Here is an 18,899-nt window from a genome sequence, read left to right as displayed (position 1 = left end):
CAGAACCCTATCAGAATTTAATGCACAAACATAGTACAATTACAATCTCTCATAGAGAACTCCCATATCATATGGAGTTATTCGATACAATGACAATGTCAATGTCAAAGGAAGGGGGAGGGAAGAGCTGGATGGGAATGTGCCAATCCACTTTCTAGTATTAAGTATTATTCCATTTGAGGTTGCTGAGGATAGCTTGGATTCTAATGAGGGTGTCCTCCTTCCACGGGCATTTGAAGGAAGCCCTTATCACATTTACCGCCATCATCGAATCAGATTCGATCCAAACTTGGTTTACCTATTTTTTTCAATAGCTAGGAGAAGGCCTTGAAAAATAGCTTCGATTTCAAGACCATGGATGTTTTCAGGTTGATCTGTGGAGGAAGAAACAATCAATAATTTCTCCATTATTGTCGCGAAGAACCCCTTATCACATTTACCGCCATCTCCCTCTCTATCTGCTGGTGGGACTCTGCTTTCCATCAAACCCATGAGAAGCTCGTTGCTCTCTCTCTCCTAGTGGGAATCTGCTTTCCATCAAACCCATGAGAAGCTAGTCCATGGTCTATGATCATCCTATGGAAAAGATTTTTGGGTCACAGCCTATTTATGTTATGGCCCATCAGATGGACGGTTTGGATCATCCTAATGTTGTAGGCCGTACAAAACTTTTAGAAAAATACCGTACTATAAGGGCTTACACCATATAAAATCTCGGTGCAACAATCCTTACTACTATATTTAAATCAACAATCCAACAAAATCGCTTAATTGCTCAAGTTGTTAGGTGACAAAATCTGCCAAATGCCATTTCTCCCACCCTTTGCATTTAATTCCCATCATGTCCCACAATCTCCTTCCATCTTGACCACTCCTCTTCGTCCCACTATTCTCATCCCCACGATCACTTTCTTTTCCTTATGGGTAATCTCGTCACTTCAATTCTATTTTGCCCTCCAGATTTGCCCAAAACTTGCTGGAGATTTCTCTTGACGGTTTTTTTTTTCCCGATTCCTCTACCATCAACATCTCCAAATCCTCTTCCCCTCTCCTTCTGCCTTCATCTCTCTTCAATCTTATTTAATTCGTGATTTGGATTTGGGATATTCTCTTTGCATTTTAGAGCTTTTAATCAAGACCATCATAAGGTATGATTCCATCATCATCTATTGATTTGATTTCGTTTATTGTGGTGGGTTGGCTAACTCCTAGTATCTGCATGTCACAAATGTACAGATGACGTTTTGCTCATCCAGATTTATTCTTGTTGGAATCTTAGGCCTGCTATCAACTCTGCATTCTGCCTTTGGGATTAGATTCGTGATTGATAGGGAAGAATGTTTCTCCCATTCGGTTCAATATGAAGGGGATACTGTCCATGTGTCCTTTGTCGTGATCAAAGCTGATACACCATGGCACTATACCAGTGATGGTGCGGATCTTGTGGTAATATTACAGGAAATCATATCCAGAATCTTATTGAAGTCATAACATTCGAGTTTAATTTACTGTGCATATTGAATTTTTTTTACTATGGTTTTTGTTTGGAAGATGAAAATGTTTTATCCTAACTAAAACTAAAGGAGTACATTGGTTTTGAATATTTTAATATTTCACTTGAAAGTCTCTTGAGAGGCCATCATTTTACATTAAAGTGGGTGAGAGAGGTTAGTGCAAGGCACATTTAGTTGCATAAAGATTTATAAATATGAAATGTGGCATAAATCCTCTATGTGCATGAAGCTATCAATGATTAATCGAGAAAGACAGGAAGAGTTGTAAGGATTCAGAACATGCGATTAAGAATGTTAACCCTCAATAATGTTGAGCTTCTCAATCAAGGAAAGATGTAAATTCCAGACAAAGCCGTTTGTTATCTGAAAATGTTTACTAGCTAGGTTTTTTTTTTTTTTTTTTTGGAATGATCAAGCAAAAACTTATTGGATCTTTCTCAGTGCAGTCTTTTTCTCATTCCTTGGTGAGAGGGGATCAATCTTCTTTAAGTGGATAAAGATTTGGAGATTGTATACCCCTCCAAATATACCAGGTCTTCTCGTGGATGGTAACACATCAAAAAATCAATCTTCATGACATTCGTAAGCGGAAGAAATTTCAATTGGCAAATCTCAGTGTGCTTGCTTGAAAGCTGAGGAGTCATTTCACTATATATTTCTCCATTGTGATTTTGTGAGAATGGTGTGGTGTGGGCTGTTCGATCATTTTTGTATTCAATGAATCCTTCCTGGTCCTATAAAGATCTTTTGGAGGGTTGGTGGTGTAGCCATCTTAGTGATAAATGCTTAACCCTTTGGGTTTTAACCCCCTTTGTGGTGGCATGTGCATTTTGGATCAAGAGGAATAGAAGAATAGCAGCGATGTGTTCCACAAGATCACTTGATAGAGTTGAGGGAAGTACATCATAGACAGTTGTCTTGCTCTTGTACTTTGTTAGCTTGGTAGTGGTGTGGAAAGTAAATGCGCATGAGAGCTTGCCTTAAATGATAATAAGTATTATAGAACATATTATTGTCATCATCCATGCTTTTTCTGGAAGTAACCAAAGAACTAATTCACAAAAATTGGCTGTGTTCTTCGTTTTCTGATGCAAAATTCAAGCTAGATATTATGTTATTTCACCATAAAATGTCAAATTGGATTTCATTTTAATGCAATAATTATAGTAGGAGAATGCAATCGATTTTGCATCATTATGCCAAAAGGTCTTGGGCTATTTGCATCATGCGTTGCTATCACTGGTGTTTTAAAGGAATCTATATAATTTGTGGACTTCTATATCATGATGTGTCCAATTGGCATGGGTGGCAAGCTTCACTACAAGCCCATTTGACATTAACTCCCATGCAGGATCCAGCATTGTTCTGTTCAGGAAATATGTCTTTAGTGAATTTTCTTTTATTGTATACCTCTACTGATGCTGCTTGTGTGCCCAATATTGATCTCACAAATTTTTGAGATTATCAGGTGAAGGATCCTTCTGGTGATCAAATTCACGAGTCACATGACAAGACAAGCGAGATTTTTGAATTCGTAGTTCGCAAGAAAGGTCTTCACCGCTTTTGCTTCACTAACAAGTCCCCGTATCATGAAACCATAGACTTCGATCTGCATGTTGGCCATTTTCAGTACTTTGATCAGCACGCTAAAGAAGGTTAGGGTCCTGCACTTCTTAATTCATTTCCACCCCTTTGTAGTGTGCACAAAATAAATAAACCTCTTATATAACCTTTGTTAAATATCTGCAGAGCATTTCAACCCTTTGTTAGAACAGATTGAGAGGTTAGAAGAATCTCTTTACAATGTGCAGTTTGAGCAGCACTGGCTGGAGGCTCAAACGGATCGCCAAGCACAGGGTATGTCCTAAATTACTAATTTGTTTTTATGCTTGCAAATAATAAACCATTGATTACTATGGGAAGCTGAATTGTATCAACTTACCTGTTAATCAGAAACTAATTTTTTACACAGAAAAAGGAAGTTCCGTGGGTTTTTAGAATGAAATCATTCGATTTATATTTTTTCCTCAAGGATTTGTTAGACAAGTACACTTTTTCAGGCCAAGATGCCATGGTACATTTCTGATCCCTGCAAGTGCATTTTTGGGATAGAATCCTTTAGTATTGAAAATTCCTGAAAACTTGTTTCCAATTAAATGAAGATTTTCTCATTTATTGAATCTTCCTCAATCATGTGATATAGGTCAAGAATAAGAACTTCCTTATTGTTGTACATAATCACAGTTGTTATCTCAATCTCCCAGAAATTAATTTAGTCTGAATTCTCTGAGTTACGATGAAAAATATGTCATTCATGAACCAGTATGATTTGTTAAGAAACGAAATACATACAAGGTTAATGATCAATTACAGATTTAAGATTGTTTTAATCTTATGAATTGAAGAATGATGAAATGGAATCAAAGGTAACATGTTAAACCAACTTTTCCATGTCTGATTGGTCTGAATGATATATACAGTTTGTTACTGTCTTGAAATGCCGTCTAATGTATAGTTGATGAAAATTGGTTGTGGGTGTTAATACAATTATTAATTTGCCTGCCTTTTTTCTTCTACATTTATTACTATCTGGATAATTTTTTTAATTTTATAAAAAATAATAAGAACTTTGGATCCACTGTCTCATTCGTTTCAAATATTCTATGATTTCACGAAGAAAATCAATATTCTGAACGTGGGTTGTAATTTGTAACAAACTCGCTTCCATTTTATTTTTTGTAATATAATTTGTCGTTGCGTTTACAATTCAAGCATCATAAAATATGGTTGCAGTGAACGAAGGGATGAGCAAGAGGGCGATTCACAAGGCACTCTTTGAATCGGCAGCACTTATTGGGGCCAGTCTGCTTCAAGTCTATCTTCTACGCCGTCTTTTTGAGCGAAAGCTTGGGACCTCCCGAGTCTAGATTTCTTATTCTGGGTTAGTTTTAGTGGTGTGAGATACAGAAGCCGAGCCCTTAACATGAGGTATTCATTCACTTTATTCTTTAGAACAATGTAGCTCATGCGCCTCCGCAATGAATTTCTTAACAGGGTATGTAGATGGAATTTTCTGGGATTGATGCTTTCTGTTATAGTTTTCCAATATCTTCACTGTTTGTTCTCTTAGTCCCTGTTTTGATTGCACGTTACTAAACATCTCACGTAAATTTTGTTTCCAAGGACTTTTTCTTTCCCACAATTTAGAGGGATATCATATATGGTCATAGCTTATTTAGGGGGTTATCATAATAAATTGAAGGTCCCTCTCAAACAACTTGTACTGTAGTGGTAAGTTACCTTATTTATTTTTTTCATTTGTAATCAAACCAAAAATTAAGAAATTCTAGAAAAGTTTTTCTTTTCTAAACTTGTAAAGAAAATTCCTGCAATTCAAACACAGCCTAATCTTACTAAATACATGAAAATTTTCTATTCTCTTGGTAAATTTTGCTATGACCTCACGGTACGAAGAAGCGCTTTGAAAACCTCTCACATGTCAATGTATTGTGACGAGATGTCTGAGCTGTGTGAGTGGAATTTGTTAAGAGAGATGATAAATCCAGTACGATTTCAATTCAACTGGCCCTTGTCACGATGGTCGTCTAAGTTAAAATAGATTTGACATCTTAACAGAAAAGATAAACTATACTTGCATCCCCATTTTTAATTCCAGAAAAGACAACCAATTCAATTTTTACTTAAGAGGGACTTTCAGTTTATGACAATATCCCTCTAAATTAACCGTAAACATATTATTTTCCTATAAATATTGGAAAATACATTTTTTCGATCAGATAATTTTTTCTTACAATCCAAACATGTCAAAATAATTATGTGCCGTCAGCAATTGATAACAGAAATTACTCGGTAAAGGATATGATGAAAACACAGACAAGGCACTTCATTTATTCAATACTTAAATACTTCATTTCTTCAAGCCAGGCATGGAGCCATACAAGCAAACAGAGAGGCATAGAGCCATACAAGCAAACACACAGAAACAGACCCACCACCAGGCATGGGGAGATTATAAACAAACAAAAACTAGAAATGTATAAACATACCCACCACTAGAAGGCATGGAGAGATTACAAGCAAACACACATAAACTTGAAACATGAAAACACACCAATCACCTAGAACACTTTCCGGAAAACACACGGAAAGATATATCGGGAAGACCCCTTTGCTAGGCAACTGAGTCGGGTGCTGCTGCCTTAGCAGTGGGAATGGTTGGTGCTCCTTTGGACGAAATGTGAGCGGAGGGACGGGTTGGTGCCGCAATCTTGGAAGCTGGAGTAGGGTTTTGTTCCCCCTTAGCTGGAGCAGCGGAGAAGACGGTTGGTGATGCTCCTTCCTCAGACGAAGCTTCCTCTCCTGTTGGTGGTGCTCCCTTTGATGCCGCAATCTTCAAGGAAATGGAGTCCGGTTCCATTTTTGAAGTCTCGTAAGAAGTAGTGACACCTTTGGGTGGACTACACCGAGGGTTCCAGTGGCAGCATGGTCGCACACGGCTAGTCGGAACGACCATCCTGGCCAGTGAATTTTGACTAGTGAATTTTGATCATTGGTTTTAAAAAGGTCGACTATCTTTTCTTCAATTACCCATTTTCATGCTCTTGATGGAGCATATAGGATCAGACGGTTTTGAGCTGTATGGATCAATCACTCTATGGTTTCATAATTAGATAGACGGTATGGATCAATCAAGTTGATATCTGTTGTGTTGCATATCTGCCTTGCTTCGAGGTAATTAATTAACAAAACAAGTGCAAATTTGTTAGGAAGGTAGGCACGGTTTCCGAACAAGATGGACGGTTTAGATTAATCAGGTTCAAGTTCATTTGTGTTGCACACGGATTGATAGGTACTTCACATTTTCCCAAGGAGATGGACGGATTAGATTAATCGCGTTCATGCTCATTCGTGTTGCATCTGTGGCTTTGTGGTAATAAACAAATAAAGCAACTTTAAGTATGTTCAAAATGTCATTTAGAAGAGGAAATGACATTTGATTTCGAGACAAAAACAAAGAGTTGAGCCTAGCGTGAATAAGGTCATATAACCGTGATCTTTAGAGTGTTGATACTAATAAAAAATTATTTGGATGCCCCGTAGCAAACCAAGCCCAACGGCTATTAACAAGATATAGCTGAAGTAGTTTGATGATTTCCTCGGCATTCATTCTGTTTTTGGATGATCAGTAAGCCAGAAATGAAACATTTATTAGCACAACATGAAATTCTAATAAAGGAGAATTGTCAAAAGTAGGGCTGCAACTCAGGTCGGTTCGGGTCGGGTTTTTTTCCGGAAAACCCACGATTCCCAAACCCGGCCCTACCCATGATAAATCTCGGGTTGGGTCGGGTTTTTTCACGTTGACGCAATTTTTTAAGGAAAACTCTTGTTTGGCAAGACAACTCAACTCATAGAAGCAGAAATTACACTCACATTGCACTTGAATCAAACAATGATATAATTACACTCACATTACACTTGAATCAAACAATGCTGTAATCAAACAATGTTGTAATTACAATCAAACAATGCTGAATCAAACACTTGAATCAACTCAACTCATAGAAGCAGAAATTACACTCACATACTATAACAGTGGGTGCGTGGTTTTTCACTTTTAACTTTTAACTAACAATAGAAAAAAAAAAACTACATACTATAACTTATGTAACTCGGGTCGGGCCCCTTCAAACCCGGCTCGACCCGAGATTCATGCGGGCTTTTGGATGCTCAACCCGGCTCGACCCGAAACCCATGAAACCTGAACCCAACCCAGATTATTTTCGGGCGGGTCGATGTGGGTCGGGTAAAACCCGGCTCGAGTTGCAGCCCTAGTCAAAAGGTTAAAGAAGGATTTCCATTAATACCTTCTCAATGTTTTTACAAATTAAGTAAGAGGGAACCTGAATGGCTAAATTTAATTTTAGGTCTACCTTGTCTAGATGCTTTTGCAGCATAATATCTTAGTAATAGGCCCGGATTAACAATAACATATGCCCCCTAAATAAAAAGGAATTAAATTTTCCCATCAAATTATTACAGTTTTTATACAAGGGAGGGCTGTTCATGCACATGTACCCAAAAAAATAGCGGGCTACAGCCTGATATCGAGCCCCAGAAGTGCACGTCAAGGATATTTGAGTTGACCTAGAGAAGGTCCAGAGGCTTACCCAACTCTGCTATGGTTAGGCATCCATATGAAGTTAGAAACAGTTGCTCTTAGGATGGTTCGGGTAAAAGCACTACAAAAATTATCCATAAATTATGGTAAGCCGGTTTTCTTTCCGAAGAACTAACAAAGACAAATTGGAATATAAGCTAAAAATATTGGACTGTCTACCCATATATCTTGAATAATGATGGTAAACTCAGCAACACATTAAAAATATGGAAAGTAAGAAGCCCGGGAGCTACATAGGATCTCTATACAAAAAAATAAATAAATGAGAGAAGCATATTGAAAAATAAAAATAAAAAAACACTCGCAACACATTAATATAGGAAGAAAAACTCCAGGCTCAAAGAAAACATAAAATGATTTAATGGTAGTAAACAGTCACACCTTATGACTGGTGGAATTGGAAACTGAGGTTGATTGACTACTTCTTGAGGGAATTAAGAAAATGCTCGTAGAATAGGGATTCTAGTGGATCGGTGTAGATATCGTTAGGTCTTCTAGTTGTTAATGCAGTCTTCCTTCTGGCGGTGTCCGGTTTTTTTGTTCTGATCTAGGGTGGTTAGAAGTGGCTTGGGGGGGTGCAGTAGATTAGTTTTTTGTACTGAAAGAATACCAAGGATATTTACTACGATGATTTTGGTGGTTTTCTCTATGATTATTGGATTAATATCCTCTAACCTCTTAAATATTGTGTACGTGGGACTACTGGTCCGCAATCTATGTATTCATATTCTGATTAATGAAAATTGTCAACTTTTTGCAAACAGAGTCTCACAGACTAAGGTATTTGCAAGATGTTTCTTTACTTTGTTGTTTTACAAATCAGGCCACGTCTTTTTGCCTTGGTGTGCAAATCAAATCACGTGGGATGTTCTCCTAGGCTCTGTTCACATGCGTTCCCTGGAAAGCAAATCCCTAGAAAACAACATCTTTTTTCCTTGACAAGACCTTGACAAGATAGAATTCTGGTGTTCACTTGCTTTCCAGTGAAAATAGAATTACACATGTGGAATTTCTACAAAAAGTCAAAAAATGACATGGAAAAGCCCATTCCCCCCCATTTAGGGATTTCATTTCCGACAAAAAACACACGGATTTCGTTTCTCTGAGAAACTAGTGCAAAAAGAAGGGCAAGCAGTTTCCCTGGAAACCTTTTCCTGCGCAAGTGAACAGTCCAGAAACAGTCCAGGAAAACCTTTTCCTGCACAAATTCCCTGAATTTCTTTTCCTAATGCCATGTCAAATTCCCGGGACACATTTTCTTTTCCTTTCCCGGGAAACCAAGTGAACAAAGCCCTATGGAATGAATGTAGCGGACATTTTATAACTACAAAATGACAAAATTAACCTTTGCTTATTAAAAGGCAACAATACCCTTGTTTATTAAAAGACGAAACGACCCTTTATTCTAATTTTTGACAAAATTAATTAAGGAATATAGGATAAAAAATAGGGACTGTTTTGCGTGTGATGGGACCCGGCCCCATATTCTCCCCACATGGTCTGTACTCGAAGATTTATCTCTTCTTCCTGATCGGTGCGGGGTACTTTAGCGTGTCTTCTCAAATAAAAAGTGGATCAAGCTCATCAGTCCTCCCAATCCCATTATACAAGGCGCGGTTTCGGCAATGCCCCAAGGTCAATTGGTTAGGGGTTGAGCCCCATGGCCAATTGGTTAAGGCTTTGGTTTTCAAGGTTGAGCCTCTAGTTCAATTGGCCAAGTCTTTGGTTTTCAACAAAGATGGTTTTTCAGCATTGTTAGTTATACCCTTGACTAGGGGTGTAAACGGATCGAATTCAGAGCGGATATGGCTATATCCGAATTCGATTACAGTATATACTATCCGAATTCGGATTCGGATTCGGATTCAACGGATATTTAATATCTATTACCGAATTCGTATCCGTCAGATATTGTTCGAATTCGGATATTATCCCGTATCCGTTTATCCGGTAAATTCGAACATTTTATTACAACATTTTATCTCTTTTCTCCTACTTACTCGAATGACTTTTCCAAACCCTAAAACTAGACCTCCACATTCTCTTCACAAAATTAACTCTCAAACCCTAAAATATATGAGATCCTCTTCTTCCTTTTAAAACAAAGGCAGAGAGAGAGAGAGAGGGAGGCGATGGGGATGGATGATAGTGTTGGTAATGGTCTTTGGGTTTTTCCTTTTTTTTGTATATGATGGAATGGGTTTGGGTTATGTTGATGGAATGGGTTTGGGCTATTTTTGTTTTTATTTTTATTTTTCTAAAAAGAATATTCACTTTTCTTATAGAAACAAAAGATAGTGTGTCATTACTAAAAATAAATATTAATGATATTATTAATAATAAATAAAAATGATTTACTAGATTCGCATCCGCTAAGAGCCGGATATCTCATAAACGGATTCGGATAATATCCTCTTGAAACGGATTCGGATAATATTCGCTTTAAACGGATTCGGATGCGGACGGTAATCGAATTTCCGAATATCCATTTACACCCCTACCCTTGACTGGTTACGGAAATTCTTTCATTTTCAGTCACTTTTTGGTTTTTCATAAATATTTTTTTTTTCAAAACAAAAAGGGTATTTAGTGATGGTCATGACTACCAGTAAAAATCATCTTTGTTGTAGTGTGGTGCAATGTTTGGGTAAAAACAAGTGGTTGTTGTGAAGGGCTCAGATTAAACTCACTATAACGTCTTTTAATCTCAGCCCTTCACAAGAGGAAGGCCTTTCAGGTCTTGACATATAAAGTAAAATTTCATTTAAGGTATATTTAAACAGCTTTTTTTTATTTTTTATTTTATCGTATAAAACATGGAATTGATTGAAGAGTACACGATAATTGGACTTTACATGCTGGATTAACACTAGTCCCTAAAGCAGTATTAAAGGAACAAAGGGTACTTCAAACAATTTAAGCATGTGAAGGGGTAGATAAGTGGTCCATGACTTGAACTTGAATGGCTTGCTTGGAAGGGGCAGATTGTAAAGCCCTTATCATCGGCTTAACCCTTTCAATTCCCTTTATAATACCCAAAAACATTAGTCTATATAGAACCACCATCCCAGCCAAGATAGCCAGATCAACCCATTTGGAGTAAACCATCTCAACTTGCCAGATATTTCTCAGAATTTCATCACCAGTAATGGTGTGTGGTCCTCCTGCCTGATTGCTAGGGAAAGTAAGTCCCAAGTACTAATTCTTGTAGAATCCTTGGTTAGCATACTTGTGGAAGGCAATGTAGTACATTGGGTATCTCCAAAATGGCTCGGGGAGATTGTTTGGCAATTGGAAGAAGCCACCACTCAGTATCATCAGCCCTTGGATTCCGGCCCCGGTGATTATACCCATGAGAAAGTTCCGTACAATGCTTGCGACCATCATCATCAAGCTCTCGACTAACATCATACGTACAAATAACACCAAAGCAAAGTATGTGAAGTGTTCCACCGATCTCTGAAGGCCGACAAGGTAGTAAGCCATGGCGCCTGGGATCACAGAGACTAGAAACAAGAAGGGAATAGCAGAAAATGTGTTCCCAATAACAAATACACTGACACCGTAATGCCCATTTAGTCTCTCTCGTCCAAAGATCTTCATATCCTCTACAAAAGATGGGAATCCGCCAATCGTCATGAATGTCAAGAATGAAGATATAAATATGAGCATTGACCCTCTCTCCTGAATTGACCCATAACTGTAGCCAATGTTAGTGTATACGGTGTCAATGCACAGAGATATTCCGAAGTAAATTGCAAGACGTAGCCAATAGGAAACTAGCTTGGCTTTCCTTCATCTCCAAAGATCCTCCTTCCATTTTACATATCTCAGCTACCCATCTTGATACTTGTTGATAAGTGATGGATGACTTGTATGACTTCACAAGAATGTCAATTGCTTCAGTAGCCGTTTTGGTCCCTATCCCTTGCTCAATGTCCTGATCGAAGTCTTTGTTGATTGTTCTAAGGTAGTGATCACAAGGGCTCCTCAGTAATGGGCATGGGAAGCCATTCAATGCAAAAAACTCGTTGGCCGCTGCAGCCGGGCCAAAATAAACTGCTCGACCTGAAGAGAGAAGGCAAAGATTATGGAAGAGCTCAAACACCTCACTACAAGGCTGATGGATGGATGCAATGACAGTTCTTCTATGGTGCTGTGCGAGGCCCACAATTTTACTCATGACATGGTATGATGCTGCACTATCGAGCCCACTTGTGGGCTCATCTAAGTAAAGAAGCTTTAAACAGCTTAGAAGTTAGTTGGAAGTTGGAACAAAAACGCATATAGTAATAACTAATAAGCAACAGAACCTTAATTAATACTTTCTTGAATGGATGTATAATAGATTCATTCAAACTGTAAAAGAAAAGGTCAAAGTTTAGACGAGTACCTGATCTTTCTTTTTTCCTGTATTACCTGTTCCATCGACATGAAAGGTCCTGCAAAACATATGTATGTATAAGAAGCAACCCAGGGAAGAGTATTTTTTCACCCCTTGATTTACCCTTGTTCTGATCCCTTCCACCTTCTCTCTTTTGCCCGGTTTGTTTTGGATTATGAGAACCGATTATGAGTAAAATAAACTTTTAAAATATATATATATATATATATATATATATATATATATATATATATATATATATATATATATAGGGTTATCGAAATTTTACCCGAAATTTCTGTAATTTTGTATATTTCGGAAGTTTTCAGTTTCGGTCTCAACCGAAATCCGAAAGTTAAAGCCCCACAACTGATAAATGCCCACCATTTCGGTTTAGTTCATCCTCTGTTTTATTTTTTTCAAGAATAGTTTTTACTGAGGAAGAATGGGGTTTTTATTGCTGCCCTGAAAGGAATGGAAACATGGGTCGGGACTGGCCTGAGTTTTGCGTGGAAAGGAGGGAGTAGTGTGGACAGCAAGAAGGCGATGATCTGGAGGGAGTTTTTTGGGGTGTGAAAAGGACCGTAGCAAGGCAAGGAGCTGATGGAGTTTTGACGTGTTTCTGGGCAGCAAGAGGGGAGCAAGGGTGTGGTGGTTTGTGAAATAAAAAGGGCAGCAAGGGTAGAGATTTGAGCTGTAAAAATGGCAAAACAAGGGTGGTAGAAATGAGGGCTGTAAAAATGGTGATGAAGGTAGTGGTTTGAGGGCAGCCAAGGGACAAGAGAAGAGGGTGAGGTAGTGGAGAGAGGCCGGAGGATGATGGTCGAGATATTTGAGAGTTGCTCCTTTATAGAAAGTGATGAATCCTGGAGTCCACAATTGAGGGTCCCATCATACACAAATTACGCATGAGCTCGCGTAGAATTCGTAAATCATCAAAATGTAGCGCAAGTGGTGGGCCCCAATAGAAACTTGCATTTCATGGTGAAATGATATATGTTCGGCTAGGGCTGGCAATTTCACCCGAAAAAGAGGGGATCCGCCCCGCCCCGTTTGGGGCGGGGATTCCCCGATTTGATAGGGGAAGAGGAATTTAAAAATTCCCCGGTGCGGGGAGGGGAAGGGGAAGGGGATGTAGTTGTCCCCTCCCCTCCCCGCCCCGTTAATCAATTCCATTTTTTTGTATATTTTAAGTGTTTTTTTTTTAGGAAAACTACTAGAAATTCTGTAGATCGGCTACAAGATTCCCCCAAACATAAACTTAGCTTGTCGTTTCCTTTTAATTAGCTTCTGAGAGCATTTTGGGAACTATAATAACCTTTTGACAGATGTTGAAATAATAAAGACAAGCTGAGTGTATGCCATTATAAAAAAATCGTAGTGCCAACATCGGTGGCGAAAATAAAATAATAAATTGCATTTTTATTTTGGTTAGGGACTTAGGGTTTCCTTAATTCCTTCCCACGAAAGAAACATTGCTCAGGTTAGGAACACAGTTCACTTTTTGCATTTTGGTGATTCCCAAGCCTCTGAACATTGCTCAGGCATCTATTTGGGTTTATAACGCCTATTGATGCGACTGCTGCGAGGGCACTCAAGAGTCAAGTCAGTACTTCAAGGGATTTTGCTATCTTCTGAAGAGTAAGAAATATATCTCCTTTGTCTACAAGTATGTTAGTTTATAACATTTTTATATATTGAAATTGCATCAAGTTGATTAGGGACACCCACATCAGTGTATCAATGACTAAAGAGGGGGTGATGTTGTAGTGGGGCGGGGCAGGAATTTTGTCCCCGAAGGATGCGGGGAGGGGAAGGGGATTAGATATTCCCCGCGGGGAGGGGAGGGGGATTCCCCACCATCCCCGCAGAGGGGAGGGGAAGGGGAGGGGGGGAATTCCCCGCAAAGGGGAAGGGGTAGGGGACCCCAACATCCGGCCCCAACCGGCCCCGTTGCCAGCCCTATGTTCGGCCCATCTATTTTCCTAAGCCACCCTCTCTAGTGTAGAGTGAGAGAGACTAAGTGTACTTAGCGGTGATCCAAATACCGTCCAATTGAGGGACCTTAACACAGGTGGGTTGCGCCCGGCAAATCATTTTCATAGGCTGACCCGAGCCATCCAATTAGTAGGCCACAATGTGAATAGGTTATACCCCGAAATTAATTCTATAGGATGATTCAAACCATCCAATTGACGGGCCACAACTTGAATTGGACGTGCCCCCCAAATCATCTCCATAGTATAATCCGGACTGCCCATTTGAAGGGCCACGGCGTAAATTGGTTGCGCCCTCAAACTATGTCTATAAGATTATCCAAATCGTCCAATTAACGGCCCTGATGTAATTTGGCCGTACCCCGCAAAATCAGTTCCATAAGATGATCCAAATCGCCCAATTGATGGGCACAACGGATTTTGTTGCTAATTGGCGAATGTAGGCCCAAGTGAAGTAACATGTTGTGGCCCCTTTTCTTCCCTAAATCAGCCCCCTCTAGGGTATTCGTGCACTATAAGGAAGGTGGTCAAGGAAGAAAAAGGGGTGAACAGATTATGAAGGATATTTTTCTATTAATATGTGGATTGGCCAGAAATGCCCCTCAATTAGGTCTCTCATTAGTGACAATTGTGTTAGAAAAACACATACATACCTTAAATTGGACACATTTCCAAATGATGAGGTGAGTTTAAATCATAATAAAATACACGGACGGATTACAAACATAACTTTCATTCATCATGAACTTACAAAAATGGCCTTCCTCCCGACATAGCGGCAGCTAGAAAGACACCCTCGAGTGAAGTCAGGGTGTACACCAAAAACCTTTTCTATCGTGACACATACCCAGAACAAAAAACAAACAAAAATTACAGTAATGACATTTTTGTGATGAGAATACACTTGACATTAATATATGGGGAAATGATATCTTCGCCGAGGTGTTTCAATAAAGAGGCGCTCCACTTGTTTGTCGTGTAGTATTTAAAGGGATTTGAATGTCGTGTGGTATTTAAAGGGACTTGAGAGGATATTACGGTTCTCTAAAAGCTATCTAAACCCTTTAAATACCGCACGACAAACAATTGGAGCGCCTGCTTATTGAAACACCTTGGCGCAGATATTTCCCTAATAAATGGCAAACATATCCTTATTTTGATAGACTGGCAATATTAAGAGCATTGTTTAAGACACTGTGACAGAGCATGTCCACGAGTCATTTGCTTATAAATCCCTAATTATTAAAGGGTTTCGCTAACCAGAGCCACGTTAGGGTGCATTGGGAATTTTATTTTACAATCATAAAATGGTTTGGCTAACAAATGCCCAAAGGGAACTCGTTAAGCGGCATTTAATTGCCCTAGGGATCTTGATTTTCCAAATATTTTTAGATTTCAACACATCTTTTTAGTTTTTTTTTTATTATCAAAACATGTGTAAAATCATGGTCCCAAGGGCAATTAAATACCCTTCCATGCAACAACGCCCGCGAAATGCCTTCTGCGATGGTCCCTAGCAAATCGCAATAAAAATTTGTATGGATCATCTATTGCTTCTTCAGGTTAATGGTTGTGCAATGTTTTGGAGATTATATAATCTTATCAATATATTTATTCTTGTATTTTCTCGTTTAGAAGAGAATGTATCTGCAAGTTATTTATTCCAATTTGAACTCTTAATTTTGGATCATCAGCCTTTTGGGAAGCTGCATGTCTATTTATTATTTTACTGCAGAGGTAAAACTGTCAGGTTAGCATTAATTTTTAGATGTGGGCCACCTAAGCCCATATCTAAGACCATAAACCATATTTACCTTAACTACAAGACTGTTTTTGCAAATAAAGCAAACAACAAGACTATCCCCCTTGATTTTTGATCCAGGTCAAACCTGCTTTTTTGACTTTTAGGTTGATAAAAAATCAACGTGGTGGATATTTTATCTCTCCGCCCTTTACATATAAAGGGCGGCCACAATATAATTTCTCCAATAAAGGTACTACCCTTGATATTTGATCCAACAACAGCTCCTCAAAGAGTGAGAAGCTGGTGGATCAAATATCAAAGATGGGATGCCGAGTACGTGTTCTAAGTAACCCTCTAACATTCAGATTGGAGGGTTAGGATCATCCTATGGAAATGATTTTTGTAGCATAGCCTATTTAGGCTATGGCCCATCTAATGGACGGTTTGGATCATCTTATGGTGTTGGCCATACCATACTTTTAATAAAGTGAGAGTGCGCTCATAAGAAAACAGAGTGTTGATAACATTTCCTTCTGTTTTTTATTTTATAATAATTTGCTACCAAACTTCTCTGATGGCAACTTCTCGGCATGTGGCCATCTGGGTGCAAAGTTGCGCAATGGCAAATGTTGCTAGCTGCTTAGCGGACAAAAAAAAAGTAATGATTACACAGAAAAAGTAAAATAGCTAAAGTTTATAAAGTTTTAAATGAAAAATTACCTCAAAAGGTTATAAAGTTATAAAATTACAAAAAAATACTAATAAAATATAAAAAGTTATGACAATATACGGTCAAATCAGAGAATTATTACAATATATATTTGCGGGATTTGCGGGTGACCCGCGGGTTGACCCGTACCCGCCCGGGTGGGGTCTGGGTACATGAAATGGCTACCCGTAGAATCGCGGGTATTTTTTACCCGTACCCGCACGGGTCGTACCCGTACCCGCGCGGGTTACCCATTTGCCAGGTCTAGTTCTAAGGCCTTTTATCATATAAATTCTTGATTTAGATAATCCAACCCGACCCAAAATCAGGATTGCGTGGTTTTTCAATTGGGCAGCACTGCAATATTTTGATCATAGTAATGTCGAGGCTGTTGAACCACAGAGCATCATGGTATGTCAGATCAATGAGAGTGATGTTGGCACTTCCATTTTTTATAATGGCACCACTAACTTTGTTCACTTTTCTAATGAAAATTTATAGCATCTTGAGCCTTGTAAGCGATGAAAAGCTTGTTAAAAAGTGTAAAACAAAGTTTGCTGTGTCATTGTGAAATTATGGTAGTGCTGATGTTAGTCCGGTTTAAATTTGATCGACTTCATTATACTCTGTACTCGTTCCAATGGAGACAGAATTGCCTACAGTAGTATAGGCCCTCCAAACAAGTCACCCGAGTCTCATTTGAATTCTTGAAATTTAACTCAACATAAGGTGAATTTAGGCTGAATTTGAGCTGCATTTCATTTCATATTGGGATTCAAGTCATTTCTTGTTTGTACTTCATTTATGGAGAGGTTCTAAATTCCACGAGCAGTCTTTTTCAAGTTTTGATAAAACTTTTGCTTATTTCCAATGCAGCACAAGTTTCAAGTCACCAAGCCTCATTTGATTTCATGAAATTCAACCTACCTGTACATGTGTTTCTTCCATGGGCGCTCCCCTCGGGTATTAATGCCAAGAATCAAAAAAATTCCGGCATAAACGTAGACGGTGAAAACTCTCGAGAACCGAATCTTTTTGAAAGAAGTTTAAAGTGGTCAGTGGAAATAGAAATTGTCCAACTAATAACTCTGTAGAGAAAAAGGCCTTTTGTGCCTCGTTGGTAACGTTTCCCTCTTTCAATTTAATGAATTTTGTATTCTAGCTCGAGTGATTCCAAGCATCACCTGACCCATCAAAGAGTACAATAAAAGTTCACCTGATCTTTACATATCTTTCTACAAAAAATCAAGATGTCACCACGTGGGTGAGGTCACAAAGTATGGGCAAAGAAAGAGGTTTGGTGTTAAAACAAGAAAATTAAATTTGGGGGATCTATGCATAAACCCCTTAAAAACAGGACAAAGTAACAAAATGTCCATGGAGGCCTCTTTCGCAGATTAAAAAAAAAAAATGGGCTTCGGCGATTGTGGGACATGATCCCGCGAGAGGGGCGTGGGGCGAGCCGCCGCGCGCTCTCTCTTGGTCTCTCGTTCCCACGCGATTGGCGTGTGCATTTTATTTGTTGATTTGAATTCGTCTTTCCTGTGGACTTGGGATCACTAAGGCAATCCGAATTCCACACGAAAGAGACTGACAGAGTCGCCACCTAGATGTGGGATCTAGGACCCGTAATTAACCAGAAATCTAGACTCGCTACCTGGTTACGAGAATGGAAGGTATGGGGAGTTATCCGCCACATGCACCATTCCTGCCCGATAATCGGTCTTCGATTCCAAAAGTTAACTCTTTTAAATTTATTTTAAATGGCTCATTCAACTCTATGTTAATGTGCGAACTAAGTGACATGCATCCTAGAATTTAATTTCAATGTGAATCCTAGATGTGTATCTTGATTTATTAATTTGTCTGGATTCATTCTAAGTGAAAGTTCTCCTAGAATTCTAATTTCATGGAAAACCCTAACTGATTTGATTAAGTATTTACAAGAAAATTAATATACAAAACACCACAATTTGTTGTGGTGCCGACTCGCGGGTGGTATGTCGTCAGACATCCAAGCTGCCTACGTACCCAAGCCTCACTGGGATCAGAGTCGACGTAGTTCGGTGCACCTAAGCTAAGCTACTTATGCCTAACTCAACTAGGACACCGACTTAAACGGATTTGACTGTTTCAACAGTTTTAAAAGTAGTTATTTAATTCAAGTTGAGGATTTTATTATCTTAGGATTTCATCTAAGATGCTGTATGATTCTTATCTAAATGCAAGTTGTTTCTTAGACTAATGCAGGTTTGCCTACATCCTAGTTTACTAGGCTTGTCTTAAGGAAAGATTGGGTGACTAGTGTAACTAGACCTATGGTACGGTTGCTATTCATAGCAAGCGTCC

At 38.8% G+C, this 18,899-nt stretch overlaps 1 protein-coding gene and 1 pseudogene across 1 annotated transcript; one reads left to right on the top strand and one right to left on the bottom strand.

Annotated features, from left to right (window-relative positions):
- Window positions 1–842: 842 nt before the first annotated feature.
- On the top strand, window positions 843–4,633 carry LOC143879237 (transmembrane emp24 domain-containing protein p24beta2-like). The gene is made up of 5 exons (XM_077381507.1): window positions 843–1,148; window positions 1,237–1,446; window positions 2,983–3,169; window positions 3,264–3,371; window positions 4,308–4,633. Exons 2-5 carry the CDS (start codon window positions 1,237–1,239, stop codon window positions 4,439–4,441), a joined length of 639 nt encoding a protein of 212 aa, XP_077237622.1. The 5' UTR covers window positions 843–1,148; the 3' UTR covers window positions 4,442–4,633.
- A 5,859-nt stretch (window positions 4,634–10,492) lies between these two features.
- LOC143878205 (ABC transporter G family member 1 pseudogene) lies at window positions 10,493–11,974 on the bottom strand (annotated as a pseudogene).
- Window positions 11,975–18,899: the final 6,925 nt, after the last annotated feature.

Source organism: Tasmannia lanceolata, unplaced genomic scaffold (genome assembly GCF_043159265.1).
Source record: "Tasmannia lanceolata isolate RefF3 unplaced genomic scaffold, GAP_Taslan_0.1 ptg000006l, whole genome shotgun sequence".
Classification (NCBI taxonomy): domain Eukaryota; kingdom Viridiplantae; phylum Streptophyta; class Magnoliopsida; order Canellales; family Winteraceae; genus Tasmannia; species Tasmannia lanceolata.
The sequence above is the reverse complement of the archived record's forward strand: the minus strand, read 5'-3'. Positions and strand labels throughout refer to the sequence as shown.

What these genes read in the sequence shown, in the direction of transcription:
- LOC143879237 (XM_077381507.1), top strand. Translation starts at nt 1,237, where the DNA reads ATGACGTTTTGCTCATCCAGATTTATTCTTGTTGGAATCTTAGGCCTG. An exon ending in GTGATGGTGCGGATCTTGTG is followed by an intron (nt 1,447 to 2,982) that starts GTAATATTACAG and finishes TGAGATTATCAG; the next exon opens with GTGAAGGATCCTTCTGGTGA. An exon ending in TGATCAGCACGCTAAAGAAG is followed by an intron (nt 3,170 to 3,263) that starts GTTAGGGTCCTG and finishes AAATATCTGCAG; the next exon opens with AGCATTTCAACCCTTTGTTA.